The sequence below is a fragment of the Camelus dromedarius genome, chromosome 4 (genome assembly GCF_036321535.1).
Source record: "Camelus dromedarius isolate mCamDro1 chromosome 4, mCamDro1.pat, whole genome shotgun sequence".
Classification (NCBI taxonomy): domain Eukaryota; kingdom Metazoa; phylum Chordata; class Mammalia; order Artiodactyla; family Camelidae; genus Camelus; species Camelus dromedarius.
In genome coordinates, this window is record NC_087439.1 from 98,341,029 (window position 1) to 98,356,869 (window position 15,841).

The following is a 15,841-nucleotide window of genomic DNA, read 5'->3' on the forward strand; positions in this document are numbered from 1 at the left end:
GCTTTGTTCAAGAAAATAATCCGGCGGAGCCAGAGTCCCCTGGGGACCCCGCAGTAGGACGAAGGAGTGGGCAGTTACCGTCTGAAGCCAGGCGGGATGGACACGTGGGACCAGCGCTCGAGGAAGGGGTGGGAGGGTGTGCTGGGACCCCCGCTGGGCGGTACCAACTCCAACTGTCCAGCGGCGTAAGCTGGACCAAGCCGCGCCCCTGGGACTCAGGGGCCGCCCGGGGCCGGAGGCTGGGTGTGGGCGGAGCCCAAAGGTGGGTGTGGCCCGGGAGGGCTGGGGGCGGGGGCCGGAGGTCCTCCCGCGCGCAGGCGCAGCCCCGTCCGCCCCGCCCACCCTGGCTCCGGCGGCTTGAGGACTGCGGCGGGGACGCGGACGTGAGTGCGTGCGCGCGGCCGCCGGGGTCGTGGCTGAGGGGCTGAGGGGCTGAGGGGCTGAGGGGCTGAGGGGCTGCGGGCTGCGCGCTGGGGGCGGCGGGCGGGCCGGCCGGATCACGGGGTCCTCGGGGCCGACCTCGCGGGCTGACCCCGTCACGTGATCGCGCAGGCCGCGCGCCCCGGGCCCTCCGAGGGCGAGCCTGGGGTTCGCTCCGCGTCTCCTCCGGGATGAGCTGGGGCGACTGCAGTCATCCGTTGCTTCCCAGCGGGGGCGGCCCATCCCCACCCCCGACCCTGGTGGTTCCCCCGGGGACCCTCATCCCTAGTGGCTGGCCCGACGCTCCTGCTGCCGGGAGGGGTCCCGGGCAGGGTCCTGCCCTGAGCTGGCTCACCTGCCCTGCATACCCCTGACGGTGACGGTCACCGCTGGGGGGGTCGTGTCATCCTCACCCCACCCGGGAGGCACGTGCTGCACCGAGGAGCGGTCGCAGGTCAGAAAGAGGCCCGTTCGTTCCCCAGGGCACACGGCGGTGTGAACCCACGCGAGGGCGCTGCCCCACTCTGGTTCCGGCGAGCCTAGCACCCGCCCCTACCCTACCCCGCCGTGGCTGTGGGGCCGCGCGGCTGTGTGCCAGCCCTGCCTCCACCCCGGCGGGCAGCCAGAAAACTGTCCCCCACGCTTTTTGTGTTTTGATTCTAATAACATATCCAAATTTACCATTTTTAAGTGTACAATTCAGTGACATCTGTCCCTTTCCCTTTTAGCACCTTAAATCCTAGTTTTGTTCTGAAGGAAGAAGGGCAGAAAGGGAAATGCAGATGTGAAAATCCAACACCCTGGAGTGGCCTCAGCCGGGAGGGGACAGCTCAGTGACTTCCCAGGAGGTGAACCCTGCAGGGTACCACACCGGGCGAGGGCGGAGGCCTCCTGTCCTGTGTCCCCTCCAGGCCACCTCTTCCATGGTCCCAGCCACACTCCATCACCCTGCCCACGACCATGGAAGGTGCCATCTGTTTTTGGACCTCGCCTGGACTTGGGCCTTGTTGAGGTTTCTCCCAGGGCAGATGCTGCCTTTTCATTGCTCCATAGTATTCCGGAGACATGGTCCGATCACTTGCTTTTTAGGGCGAGAGCGATGGTGCCCCTCCTGGTGCGCGGGCCTGCGTGGCTCTTCCAGTGGCGGGCGGCCTGCACTCTGGGAGCCTTTGTGCAGCAGAGGACCTGGGCAGGGGTGTCCAGGATCCCTGGGCTGGGCGGTCCCCTGGTTCAAAGGGGCAGCTCCTCGGCATCCTCGCAGGCTCCTGAGGTGGTGCTGACCCGGGAGCGCTACCCGGTGCGGCGGCTGCCGTTTGCCCAGGTGTCTGAGGATGACCTGGCTGCCCTCGAGCGCATCGTCCCCGGCAGGGTCATCACAGACCCGGAGGAGCTGGAAGCTCCCAATGTGGACTGGCTGAGGACCGTCCGAGGTGAGTGAGTGTCTGGTCACGCCTCATGCTTCGGAGGGTAGGAGGTGGGTTTGAGAAACAGCGTGAGCTGAGGGTTGGGTGGAGGAGCTCAGGGTCATGTCATATATGCCTTTCTGATGCCCAATAGAAGCTGCACTGCAGTGACTTTTCAGTGTTCCGAGAACACATTTGTGCAAGTTTATCCATGGTGCACAGCATCTGCAGATTAAAAGGTGCAGCAGCCCCCTGGCTGCTCCGTGGGGTGCATGTGTTAGCTACCGTTTACGTCCTCTCAGTGCCTGTTCTGGGGCCGCGTGTGACAAAGAGCCACACACAGGGCTGGAGACAACAGAAGTTTATCCTCTCAGTTCTGAGACCAAGGCGTGGGCAGGGCTGTGCTCCGCCTGGAGCCTCTCCTAGCTCCTGGGACTCCCGGTTCCTTGGCTTGTGACAACATCCCTCCGGCCCCTGCCCCGTCGTCACACAGCCCGGGTCTCTGTGTCTCAGATCTCCCTCTATTCTCTTAGAGGGCACCTGGTTTGGATTCAGGGCCACCCTCATCCAAGATGATCTCATCTGAAGACCCTCAACTTTGTTACATCTGTAAAGACTCTTTATCCAAATAAGGTCGCATTCTCAAGTCCTGAGGGGTGGGATGTGGAGGTATCTTTTTGGGGGGCCTGTTCTCCCCACTGCAGTTTCCTGGGGCCAGATGCTGTCTGGGCACCCCTGCTTCCCCTCCTCCTTCCACACCTGTTCCCACTGCACACGTCTGTGCACCGGCTCCGTGGTTCTCAGCTGCCTAGACCCAGCAGGCCCTTCTGATAAAAGATTTTGTGATGTCCTGTGTTCTTTCCTGAACTGCTCTCAAAGATAATGTGACCCACTTACTTAGTTACAAAAAACCAACACGATATTTTTGCTATGGTGTTAAAGGGATCTAGAAGACAAGCAGTTTACAACAAACGGACGCGCTGAAAACTGTAACTCGGGGACACGCTGCGCAGCCAGGTCCTTGGCTTGGGCCTGGACTCAGAGCACTTGGGGCAGAAGAGGAGCAGCGAGGGGTGCAGTGGTGCTCACTCAGACCCTGGGGCCGGGGGCCTTGCTTTCCAGGCCCCTTCACAGCCTGGAAACCTCACAGAGCCTTGAGCAATGGACTTGGGCCGTAGGCGCAGAGAACGAGGCGACTCTGCCCCGTGGGGAGGCCCTGCTTCTCGGCCAGGGTGCCCTCCGGTGGAAGCAGCCCCGCCCTGCCCACCATGCAAGGACCCCATAGGGGCGAAACCACCCTGTCAAGTGCCCACCCGGCACAGCCAGCCCTGTTCCTGGCCCTGGCTCGGTGCTGCTGCCTGGGCGGACCTGAGCAGGTGGACCTCGGTGCCCAGCCCCACATGTGGGCTGCCGCACACTTGCTGTTTCCCAAGGCTGGGTCCTCCTGCCCACTGGGCTTCCGAGGCAGGGGAAGCTGTAACTGGGCAGGGGCTGCTGTCTCCTGGGGCTCTTCCCAGGAGCTCAGTGGGGCGGCGCTGGGCTAGCTCAGCTCTGAATCCACAGGGCTCCTGGCCCAGTGTCTGCTCAGTGGGCGTCAGTTGGGGCATTTGTCAAATTTTTGTTGAAATACCCCTTTATGTGGCTTTCTTTAGGAGAGAAAGCATGTCTAAGCTTCTGATCATTTAAAAGTTTAATCTCAGAGTTATCTAGAAAGCATGAGCAAGGAAAAGCTCGTTAGGACCTTACAGTTTTTCTGAATAAGTGAGATTTTATCTGACATGGAAACTGTTAGTAAATGTCTCCTCCTTCAAAAATTAGACCACTTGCTCACGGGGAAAGCCCACACACTTTGCGCCTGCACCGAGTGGTGGACAGCAGGCTGACCCGCGGGGCAGTGGCTGGAGCAGGAGGAGAGATGGGTGTGCAACGGGCAGGTGCTGAGAGCTGGTCGGTTCCTGCCATGTTTGGAAGAGAGGCTGGCTGATGACTGGACTGGGGTGTGAAAGAAAGTGGGCAGGGATGCCGGGGCGTTTGGCCTGAACAGTCGCAAAAACTGGATTCCATTTGCTGAGCTGAGGAAGGTGACAGGTCTGCTGGGGGAAAACCAGGAGTTTGGGTTTGGACACGTCCAGATGGACATGTGAGAGGGCCTGTCAGGCCGTGGAGTAAGCTAGTCTGAGGTCCAGGGCAGGGTCCGTGTGGAGACAGGATGGGTGATGCCACTGCCCCAAGAAGGCTGGTGACTGCTGTGGTCAGTGGAGGGGAGGGGGCCGGCCAGTGGGGTGGTGGGGCCCAGGGGGAGTGTGTCCTAGAGCTGTGTGGGGAAAGGCGGGGAGGCAGGGTCTTGGGGTCAGATGCAGCTCAGGGACAGGCTAAGACGAGACCCAGGGTGTCCTCGGGGATGCAATGAAGGCGCCCCTGGGGTGGGAGGGGCTGAGGCAGGCAGGGAAGTGGGGGTGGTTCATGGGGACAGGGGTCAAGAGAAGATTTCTTTTCTAGTTTTAGGGTGGGAGCGCTTTTTCAGCAGGTTTGTGATGTTGACAGGAATGCTGAAGTAGAGAGGAAACAGTGGATGAGGCAGCAAAGAAGGGGGCTGGAGCGATGTCCCAGGGGAGTGGGCGGAGGGACCCGTGCCTGGCGGGGTTGGGACACAGTCCCAGGGCAGATGCCGCTGGGGCAGCTTGTTCTGCCGGCCCCTGGGAGTGAAGAGGAGGATCTGAGCTGAAAGCCTGGTCTGATCTGAGTTGAAAATCTCCCCCCAGGCCAGCAGGCTCCTGCGGAGGGAGGGCGGGACAGGGAGGGTTTAGACTTGCCGGCCACGTGGCTACAGCTCTGCCCTCTGAAGTCACCAGGACTCAGCTAGGGGACAGGCCAGGGTCGTGTGTGCTGTGACAGCGGTGCGTGAGGAGGCTGGGGCAAAGAGGGTGCCTTCTGCCCTCCAAGCCCAGCAACACCCCGAGTGAGGGGGAAGCCAGTGGCCTAGGGCGAAGTTGGCTGACCTGCTCTCCTCAGGGATGGGGGCTTGGAAAGGTGGGGCTGATTTGCACTTTTTGGTGCTGCTGGAAGGTGGTGGGCAGGACGCAGGCCATGCTGAGGTGGAGGGCCATCCCCCGTGAGGGTGTGCAGAGTGGGAGGGAGGCCATGGGCCGTGGGGGTTTCCTGACCCCATGCCCCTCGCTAGCCTGCACATCCTGGCCTCTCCAGGCTGGGCGCTTCGTTCCTTCAGTCCTGGGCAGTTTCCCCAAGTTGTCTCCGGTGATCCTCCCTCCTCTCTGCTCTGCTGTCTCTTTGTAGGGCTCCCCTGAGTAACATACGGGACCCTTTTCTCTTCCTTTCCCCTGTGAGAAAGTAAAGTTCAGGGAGTGGGAGCGCTTGTCCGTTTTTATTATCTGTGCCTGCAACCAGGCACCCGGGGTGGGGGCTCAAATGCTGCTGAGAAGTTATGCAGGCCTCCTGCAGGTTACTAGGGTCCCTGGACTGTGCTGTCCTAAAGCGACTGGGGCCACAGATCTGGACACTGGACATGGTTCATGTGATGAAAAGCAAATGAGAAAGAGTTTTCAGAATCAAAAAAAAAAAAAAAAAGATAAAAATGACAGCCTGATCTCAGAGCTTGGTAAAAGTCACTGACTTAGCACAGGCACAGCCTCTGTCTAGAGAGCTTTCCACAAAGTCAAAAGGGTGGAAAGAAGCTTGATTATCTTGGAGGCAGCAGTTGGGAACACTGACGGACAGGGCACACTAGGCACCACATAAATCATACCAGCAGGGAACTGTAGCCCGGCAAATAACGGAAGAACCCCTGAACCCGCAGTGGTGTGGTTTGTGGTTCATACGTTAACTCACAGGAGAGAAGGGAAGCTCCCCTCAGAGCCGAAGGCCGACTGATACATGCAGGTGGACGGATGGATGGAGAAAGTCACCTTTACAACCATCCTAAGAACTGATACAGGTGAGGGTGATGAACCGAAGCTGAAATTCACGGGGGACCACGTGCGGAGCAGCCACATAGATATTTGTGACGTCTCCAGTGTCTCCCCGCAAGACATGTGTCAATTACACAGGGAACACCAGTAACTTGCGTGGGGAAGCCAGGCAGACGCTGCTACCCTGGGGTCCAGCCGCCTGGCTCCCGGGGCCGCTTCTGTCCTGGAGGTTTGGAGGTTTGCAGGCCGCCTTCACCTGGAGGGAGGGAGGGAGGAGCGTGCCTGTGGGGAGCACTGCCCACCCCCCAGCGGGGTGACAGCGCTGCTCTCTCTCACAGGCTCCAGCAAGGTGCTGCTGAGGCCACGGACGTCCCAGGAGGTGGCTCACATCCTCAGGTAACGTGTGGTGGCAGCTCCCCGCCTGCCCTCACCTCCCCGCCTGCCCTCACCTCTGTGTGTTCCCCCGTGGTTTCCTTGCCTACGTGGGGCGTGGGACACGCAGACCCCGAGATGCAGCCAGTGACCTGGGCCCAGGAGGAGGGAGGGAAGTGCGGGTCCGGAATCTCGGACTCTTGGGGTGCCTGGTGGGCCTTGGATGGGGAGCGGCTGCAGACTCGGAGAAGGGCAGGGAAGGAAACAGACCTTTTCTTGAAAAACACGTTCTTGATTTTATATCAACACACTCTCACGTTTACTACAGAAAAATTGGAAAACATACAAAACCATGAAGAAAAAAATGCAAGAGCAACTGATAATTTCCCCTCCTAAGAAAACCCCTGATGACACTGGGTTTGTCTCTCAGGGCCCTTACTGCACACGTGTGACTTTTAAACGTTATCACGTGTGTAAGACATTGCAGTCTTTTTTTTCCCTTTCCGTTTGGCAGCATCCATACCCTTTCTTGGTGCTAATTATTCTCCCAGACCTCTTTTAATGCCTGAAGGGTGTCCCCTCCACTAGTGCTCTGCACATGCTCTGTTCCAGCCACACTGGAGGCCGGCCGTCTGACGGTGGGCTGACCTGATGCGTGTGGATGCCCACTGCCCTAATCCTTACCACCAGGGCCCTCATCCCTTTAGGTCTTTGCAGAGGGGAGCCTGGTTGGGGATGAGGCAGGGCGAGACTTACAGGGGAGGGGACGTAGGGTGTGGGGTGGGAGGGAGCCCAGGTGCCTGGGAATTATGGCTCTTTAGGTGAATGGGAGGGGCTGCAGCTCCTGGGAGGAGCGGCCTCTGGGGTCATCCATGACCTGGGAAGAGGCCAGCCTCCAGCTGCCCATGCAGTTTCGTGATGGACGTTTACCCCTTCAGCCTCCCATCCTGCGTGGGGGCCGAGGAGGCACCCCTTCGCAGCAGGGGCTGGAGGCGTCCTGCCTTGGTGGCGTGGTGGGGTTTGGGGGCCTCAACCCCGGGAGTGTCCCCACGGGTGGTGGCATGGGCGTGGGGAAGAGGGACCCTGATGCCCATCCTGTGCCGTCCCAGGTACTGTCACGAGAGGAACCTGGCCGTGAGCCCACAGGGGGGCAACACGGGCATGGTGGGGGGCAGCGTCCCCGTCTTCGATGAGATCATCCTGTCTACCACCCTGATGAACCAGGTCATGAGCTTCCACGACGTGTCCGGTAAGGCTGCACTGTGCGGCGGGGACTTCCCTCAGCTGCGGGCCAGGCGCTCTGGCTGTGTCTGCACTGTGGTGACTTACACCGCTGGCTTGAGCTGTCGCTGCGGCCCCTTTGGCTCTGACATTTCCTGGCCACGGCAGCCCTTTCTAGGGGCATACCGGGGGGGGGGGGGGCTCCGTTCTCATGAAGCCCCAGGGCTTGTCAGCAGGGTGCAGGGGTGGATCCTCCTTGTGGTGGGGGGCACTGGGCTCCGAGGTGCTGGGCAGCACCCCTGGCCTCCATCCCCTGGATGCCAGCAGCTCCCAACCCCAAACATCTCGAGACTTATCACGCGTCGCGGGGGCCAAATCACCCCCAGTTGAGGGCCACCGCCTGATAACAACCCTCTCTTGACTGCTCCTTCCCTCCCGTAAGCGCACACGTGTGTGTGTGTGTGGGGGGGGCTTTCCTTCCTTTCTCCTGAAGACAACTTCCAGGGAGGGGCAGGAGGGGTGGGTGCTGTCCTCCTCTCCTTGCCCAGGCCCCTGGTGGGGAGGTGCTCTTTGTGGGGATCTGGCTCCTCCTGAGCTGGGGCGCCTGCGGTCACTGTTTGCCTGGCAGGGGTGCTGGTGTGCCAGGCGGGCTGCATCCTGGAGGAGCTGGGCCGGTACGTGGAGGAGCGGGGCTTCCTCATGCCCCTGGACTTGGGGGCGAAGGGCAGCTGTCACATCGGGGGCAACGTGGCGACCAATGCGGGTGGCCTGCGGTTCCTTCGATACGGCTCGCTGCGTGGGACCGTCCTGGGCCTGGAAGTGGTGAGCCGGGGGCACCACTGCGGCCGTGCGTCCGAGCACTCGCCCCACTTCCAGGACGTCTGGCCTGGCTTCCTCTGGTCCGTGGGTCAGTCCCAGGGTGGCCGCTCTTCCAGCCCTTCGAGTGGTCTGTTGCAGAGTCTCCAGATGAGACCCCCCCACAACATCCCCCGGCTCGGCCCCATCGGGTCCACACTTCCTCCTGTGCATGGACACCTGGGCTGTCCTCTTGGGCCCCAGGTGGCGCGGGTACAGGAAGCCACCTTGGGGGTGGGGGGACCACGTCCCAGACTGGAGATCCCGGCTCCCATGGTAACAGTGCCTGGTGTCTGCTCGGTCCCACCGGATGTGTGGGTTACACACAGCACCCCGCTCAGGGCGGCTGCTCTCTGCTGCTCTCATGTCCACGTGAGGAGCAGCTGTGGGAACTGTCACCTTGAGCAGGTTCCTGGACCAGCGACGTTCCCCTGCCTGGGCTTCCAGAGGGCTTATGCACAGAGAAGGAGCTGGATCACACCACCCTCGCTGCCCCCAGGGTCATTTCATCCTGCAGCGAACCTCAGGGTTCTCTGAGGTGTGAGGCCCCCATCTATTACTCAAGGGTGGAAGGAGCTCAAAGCCCACGTTGGACTTCCATCTGCTAAATCACAAGCTTCCTGTAGCTTTGTTCTCTGGCTGCAGGTTATTTTTATTGTAAGTCACTTCCTCACTTTTATGAGCTGTTTCACTAAGCTTCTGACTAAATGCACAAACGAGACAGACAGGCTTACAGAGCACGACCGAGGTGCTTTAGATGAGGAGTGCAGGGGTGTGTGAGCTGATGCACTGCCATTCTCTGCCTTCTCTTAGCTGCATCCCAGGTGTGCCCTCTTGCACCCCAGGTGCCCCTGCTCCACCCCAGGTGCTCCCTCCCCCACCCCCAGGTGCTCTTGCTTCACCTGAGGTGCACCCACCCCCACCCCCAGGTGTGCCCTCCTGTAGCCCCAGTGCTCCTGTTCCACCCCAGGTGCGCCCTCCTCTACCCTAGGTGTGCCCTCCTCCACCCCCAGGTGTGCCCTGCCGCAGCCCTAGTGTGCGCTGCTTCAGGCCAGCTTCCCTGGAGAACTGGGCCCTGAGCTTCTGGTTGTGGTGGTGGTGGGGGATCTTCGTTTGCATCTGGGAAGAGCAGTCCTTCCTTCAGCCTGATGGGTCGACTTCAAGCCTGCTGCCACTCCAGGGCCCCCTGTATTCCTGGGCCAAACTGGAGTGGGGGGCTCACAACTGGCCTGGCTTTCTTGGGGTGCCCTGGGCTGGGTCAGCCTCCCCCGAGGTTGGTGGCCGGAGCCGGGTGTCTGTCGGAACTGTGGGTCGAGGCAGGAACACCGCTTCTCTGCTCTCCTGCAGGTGCTCGCGGACGGCACGATCCTGAACTGCCTCACGTCCCTGCGGAAGGACAACACGGGCTATGACCTGAAGCAGCTCTTTATTGGGTCGGAGGGCACCCTGGGAGTCATTACTGCCGTGTCCATCCTGTGTCCGCCCAAGCCCAGTGCCGTGAACGTGGCCTTCCTTGGTAGGCGCCCCCATCTGCCTCTCAGGCAGGTTCTCCAGCTGCGCTGCTGTGTGTGAGGGAGGGGACGCAAGTGGCCTCCAGGGACAGCGGACCTTGTGGGTCTGGGGCCAGCCTCCTGCCCCTGGGCAGAGCACACTTCATTCTGTAGCAGAACTGGGGCTCCGTGCTTCTCACCCCTCGGTGTTGTTTAAGTGGCTTATACTGTAAGATTTGCAAGGAAATAGTGTCACTGGTGTAAGGTCAGGGACACACCCTGTTCATCACCGGGGGTGACGAGGGCACCCCTGTACGGCCAGCTAGGTGCCCCCTCCCCAGGGCCAGCCCTCCGCCCATGCAAGCCGCCCTGCCTCCCTTCAGCCTCGTTAGGTCTGTCCCTGCCCCTGCTCCTCTGCTGGCTCAGGCATTGTGCGCAGACCCTTATCGAGGGGTCGCCACAGGCGGCCAGCTCCCCGGGGATGTGCCCAGCTGCCGGACAGACTCAGGGACCCAGGGGCTTCCACGACCCCGTGTCTTGTAGTCGTGAGCCCTAATTCCATCTTGACTTCTCAGTCTCTCTAGTCGTGGTTATTACTACGTCACAAACGTTCATTTTCTTTGCCTGGCGTTCTTTCCTGCATCAAACCCTGCCTGGGGGTCATGCCCCTTGTGCGCACCCTGTCACTTCCTGGAATGCCACTGCTGCTGTGAGTCCCCACTCTCAGTCACCCCATCCTGGAGACCCTCCTGCTCGTGCAGGCGGACACTGGTTCTCTTTCATCCTGTGGAATATTCACGGCCCCCACGTGGCTCCCCTGCTGTTGGTGGGAACCTAGCGGTCCCTGCTGCCACTGCTGTCAGAGTCCGCCTCTCTCTTTGGCTGATTTAAAGATTTTCTCTCTTTCTGGATTTCCTGAACTTCCGAAACCTGAGGCTTGGTGTCCCCACTTCCAGAAGCCCCCCGCCGTCCCCTCCTCAGGGGCCACCCCTGTTTTCCTTCCTCCCAGATCTGTGGTTAAATGCATGCAGAATTTCTCAGTCCTCCACGTCTCCACCTCTCCCACGTTCCAGTCTTTCTCATGCTGTGTTGGTTCTGGCTGGTTTCTTCCCACCTGTTTCCAGTTCACCCATGGTCCCTTGATTCAGATACTGCCAGACCTGTGTGTCCAGCCCTGCACCTGGCCATGGCCTCTTGTGTTCCTGGGACCTGCAGAGTTGGGGTCATTCATGGCATCTTCTGCGGGCCTCCCTGACCTCCACGTGACCTCTCAGTGCCTCCTGCCTCTGCCCTGAAAGGCCACGTGCACCCACCCTCCCCCCTGGCGTCTTCCGGCCCTTCCCACTTGCTGACGCTTGACAGTCAGCTTCTGGGCACTGGGCTCCGAACAAACGTGTGGTGAATGTGCCTTGAATGACTTACTGAGAACAGTGCAAACCTGAGTGCGGGTTGTAGTCAGAGAAATACAATTCAGCTGCTACCAAAGGCGACCCATCCTGGCCCTGCATTTGCAGACTTCTCAGCACCGTGGGGCTCTCAGGCAGCATTTTATCTTACTCTTGATATCTGTGACCTGCATGGTGGCCGACCCGTGGGTGGCTGCCCGGCTTGCTCCTGGGGAGTCGGGTTGGCGTTGCTGCTTTAAAGGGGGCCCTGGGGGGGTCAGCGGGTGAGGCCCTGTGTACGCGTGACCAGCTGGCCTGTCCTTGTGCTGTGCCTGCCGCAGGCTGTCCTGGCTTCGCAGAGGTGTTGCAGACCTTCAGCACCTGTAGGCAGAAGCTGGGCGAGATCCTGTCTGCATTCGAGTTCATGGATGCTGAGTGCATGAAGCTGGTGGAGCTGCACCTCCGGCTTGCCAGCCCCGTGCGAGGTACCGGCCCCACCTGCGGGGGTGGGTGGTCAGCCTTTGTTTGTCCACAGAGTAGAAGGTGGCAAGGAGCATGGCCGACCCCCACAGGTCAGCTGTCCCACAGTGTTCAGTGCAGGATTCTCTCTTAAATTCGTTTTAAATGGCCCCTGGAGTTCATTGGGTCAAATGCTGTCTGGGCATGTAGCCCTGGGGCCTTGGAACAGCCAGACACGCTCAAGGAGCCTTCCCGTCTCCTCAAGCAGGAGACATGCTCACCTTTGGAGATAGGCCCTTCTTTCTGATTTAGCGGATGAACTCGGCACTGCAGTCCTGCAGTCACTGCGGCGTGAGTCCACACGGTGTCTCAGAAAGCAGTTGGGCGCCAGCACCTTGACGTTAAAGACGTTCAGCTGTAGGCCTTGGTGTTTTACTCCCAGATGCGCCCGGAGGAAGTGACCAGTGTCCCACCTGACTGCCCCACCAGAATGCCACACTCTTCAACAAAGCAGATTTGTTTCTCACAGTTCTGGGGCTGGGAGTCTGGCTCCAGGCTCCACTGGGCTTGGTGTCGGGTGAGGCCTGCGTCCTGGCTGCAGGCGGCCGCTTGCTCACCGCGTCCTCACGTGGCCTCTTCTGAGTGTAGGGAGCGGACTCTCTGGGGTCGCTGCTTCTTCCTATGAAGGCATCAGCCCCATAAGTTCAGCCCCACTCTTACGACCTCACCTAACCTTAATTACCTCCCTAAAGGCCCGATTTCCAAATACAGCCCCTTGGGAGTGGATTAGGGCTTCACCACGGGAAGTGGAGGCAGCACAGTTCAGTCCATAACAGTCACGAACACGGAAAGGTCTTTATGCTCTAAATTTTTAATGAGATGGTTCTTCAGTACGATAAAATAGGAAGCAACTTCAAGGTCCAGCCGTGAGGAAATAAGACATGATGCAACCATTCGAAAGATGGAGGGTCCCTAGACTGGTGGACAGAGGGTTCCTGGGGGATGGAGGGTCCCTGGATGGACAGATGGTCCCTGGGGTGACAGAAGATCCCTTGGCGGAGAACATGTGGCCATGGGGCATCATGTGTGAGGGAGCGGCTCTGAACTTCGTATTTAGGGCAAAGGACAAGGCCACCTGCTGTGTGAGGGAGGTCAGTGACTGTGTTCGTCTCCTTGACTGCTTAGAAGAAAGACAGGAAGGAACTGTGTTGAAACATCAGTGGTGGCTATGTTTGGCAAGCTGGGAGATTTTTTCTTTTTCATTTCTACTTTTGTTTTCCAAATTTCCTTTTACAAGCATTCTTTATTTTTATCATGGGAAAAAAGGCCAAAAAAAGTTTAAAAGCCCCCGGTGTTCTGTGACCCACGATCAGTTTAAGAGCAGAATTTTCATCCCAGCATGGAGAAGTGCCAGTGTCTGAAAAGCACTCGTTCTCTTTGTAAAAGAATGAACTTGCAGTATTTTTCTGGAAGAAACTGAATGCAGGGTTGAAAGAACAGTGCATTCAGTGTGTTCTCATTTATTGATGTCAATGACATAAAAAAAATCACAGTAGCCTTGGGGAAAATAAAGCTTAAAATTTTTCTAAATAAGTTAGTAATGCACATTTTTAAAAAACTTCGAAAAGGAGACACTTTGGGTAAAAAGCACGGGCCTGTTGCAGGAGCGCTCTCTTTAGCTGTGGGGCGGGGGTGGGGTAAGAGTAGCCCTCGGGCGCCCTGCCCCACCCAGCACCAAGATGTACAGCTTCTCGGCCCTCCAGGGAGCACGGTCTGTTCCAGTGAAAGACCTGTTTTTAAACCGTCTGAAATTCAGCCTGAGTGGCCAGTGCCTGTTCTGTGGGCAGCACCAGAGCCGTTGGGGGTACTGCAGCTGCTGGCCAGAGCTGTCCTGACTCTCGGCCGACCCTGCTGCCTCCGCTCACCCTGCCTTCTGCCCCTTCCAGAAAGTCCGTTCTATGTCCTCATCGAGACCTCAGGCTCTGGAGCGGGACATGATGCCGAGAAGCTGAGCGACTTTCTGGAGCAGGTCCTGGGCTCCGGGCTGGTGACTGATGGGACCCTGGCCACCGATCAGAGGAGAATCAAGGTATGTGCTGCGAGCCCCGCCTTCCCCTGCTTCAGCTCATCCTGGCATCTGAAAGTTAGAGAGTGAGGGCGGTGGCTGAACGTGAGCAGGTGTCCTTGACCTGATCAAGTCTTCTCTTTGGAAACCACTCTTGGTGCCTGGATAACTTTCATTAGTGTTTCAGACAGATAGGACGAGCTCGAGGGGCTGTGGGTGGGTTGGTGGGAAGCCAGGCCAGTTTTCCCAGGAAACAGTGTTGATGTTGGCACCAGAGAGTGACTCGGAGGCCAAAGGAAGGAGGGGCGGGTCTAGGGCAGTGGGGGCCAGCAGCCCCCATTTTCTGTGGTGGCCTCTGGGCTGCAGGGTGGAGAGTGGCCAGCAGGGGGCGGCAGGTGCAGGACTGGGAAGGCAGAGAGGAGCCTGGGGGCCAGTGGGGAGCAGGATCTCGGCCTCACTGACCTTCTTTGGCTCCTTTATCTTCACACTTGATAGGTATGTTCACTAAATATTACCTGTGAGGGGTTGTTCGCCGGTGCCTTGTCCAGGCGAGGTGGCCTGAGCACGGCCCCGGGCTGTGCGCTGGGAAGGCCCTGACCTCTGAGCCCTGATTTCGGACCCCCGGCCCTGGCCTGTCATCCTGGGGGCCTTCACCACCTTTCCGTCTCAGTGCTCCCTCCCTTCCCGTCCTTTGGCAGTTTCCTTGCTCCGAGTAAACCGGGCTGGGCGTCCCGGGCTGTGTCCTGGGGTGTGCTCACTGGAGGAACGGGGGTGACTCGTCCACACTCAGGACCCCCAAGTGCCCTCCTCTGTCCTCAAGAAGCAGAGCGTGCTGGGGTTTCCTTTCCAGTCTCCCGCTGTTTGCAGGGAGGAATGTCCAGGCCTCAGGGACTGCATTGCAGAGGCTCCTGCTCCCTCCATGCACATGGTGGCGCCTCCGAGCAGCGGTGGCTCTGGTCCCCTCTCCTGAGTCTTCTGATCTGGGGACCAGCCCTGACCAGCAGCCCTGTCTCCACCATTGCATTGTTTTCTTGGTGGAAAGAAGGCAGGGGCTGGGGGGACACTGTGTGCTCGGGCTTCTGCTCAGGGCAGCAGATGGCTCTGCGTAAAGCTCATCAGATGGGGCAAGTGGCCTGAGCTGTCTGCTGGCCTCTGGGTGGGGCACCCCTCTCACAGGCGGGCAGTGCAGCCTGCCTCTGTGCTCGGTGCTGGCCAGGTGACATGGGAGAGGCTGGGCTGGGTGACATGGGAGGGGCTGGGCCGGGTGACACGGGAGGGGATGGGCCGGCTTCCCTCCGAGGTGGGGGCCGGGGGGGCAGTCAGGAGGACGTCCCTGAAGGGGCATTTGAGCACAGAGGGGTTGGAGGTGGGAGCGAGGAGCCCTGTGCAGGAGCACAGAGGCCCTGAGGGGCTGGTGCCTCCTGTATTCCAGAACATTCTGGAGACTGAGTGAGGGTGGGCCTGGGTGGGGCACACTGCTTGGCTGCTGTAGGACACCATGGACCTGGGTGGATGTCTCAGGGCCTGCGGGGACTCAGTCCAGCCCTACAGGGATGTTTCTGGGCTCTGGGTATGTGAGGAGTTCAGGCCAGTAGGAGCTGCTGATGGTCAGGGTTCTGAGTGTGGGGGCAGGGCGCAGAGTGACCACAACTTGTAAAAATCCATGAGCTGTTTGGGGAAATCTGGACACTGGCTGGATATTCCGTGGTGGTGAGGAATTACTGTCGTTTTTCAGAGGTGATCATTGCACTGTGGGTATGTTAAAAAGAGAAGGGAGTTTTCACCTTGTAAAAAAATTGCCTTGCTGTGAGGTTTCCCCAAATGGGGGAGGTGGGTATATGGGGGCAGGACAGGGACAGGCCCAGGTGGGACACTCCGTGTGCTCGTCCCGGCTCTGAATGTCCACAGGACAGCTGCATCTTCGGAGGCTAGGAGGGTGCAGACTGGCTTTTCAGGGGGCAGCGTTGCCTGTGAGGCCACCTGGCCTCGCTCCCTGCTCCAGCCGCCCCCTGCTCCAGCCACCGCACCCCTGGTCCCCGAGTCCCGCTCTGACCCCTGACCCCGACCTTGCTGAGGGCCTGCATCACGGGGTCAGCCCATGTGCTTGGAGTGTCCCCTCCATCTCAAGGGGCCCTGGGACTGAGTGCTGGGCTCTGCATGCTTTTGGGGGCCAGCCTACATTGGCGCTGGTCCCAACAGTGCGTTTCTGTCACCTCCCCAGCCGCCCCACGGTGGGCTCCCCGAG

The 15,841-nt window shown here is 59.7% G+C and overlaps 1 protein-coding gene across 4 annotated transcripts in view; it reads left to right on the plus strand.

Annotated features, from left to right (window-relative positions):
* Positions 1-309: 309 nt before the first annotated feature.
* Positions 310-15,841, plus strand: part of D2HGDH (D-2-hydroxyglutarate dehydrogenase) — a 31,113-nt gene continuing 15,581 nt past the window's right edge. Inside the window, exons 1-8 of one of the 4 annotated variants that reach the window (XM_031452652.2) lie at positions 310-383; positions 1,510-1,850; positions 6,088-6,145; positions 7,231-7,370; positions 7,971-8,164; positions 9,545-9,713; positions 11,414-11,557; positions 13,478-13,620. In XM_031452652.2, coding sequence (XP_031308512.1) covers positions 1,520-1,850; positions 6,088-6,145; positions 7,231-7,370; positions 7,971-8,164; positions 9,545-9,713; positions 11,414-11,557; positions 13,478-13,620 — 1,179 coding nt within the window. In that variant the 5' untranslated portion in view covers positions 310-383; positions 1,510-1,519. Of the gene's footprint in view, positions 388-458; positions 875-1,509; positions 1,851-4,116; positions 5,776-6,087; positions 6,146-7,230; positions 7,371-7,970; positions 8,165-9,544; positions 9,714-11,413; positions 11,558-13,477; positions 13,621-15,841 lie in introns of those variants that run through there. The other 3 variants (XM_031452650.2, XM_031452651.2, XM_064485386.1) reach the window with 3 other exon arrangements.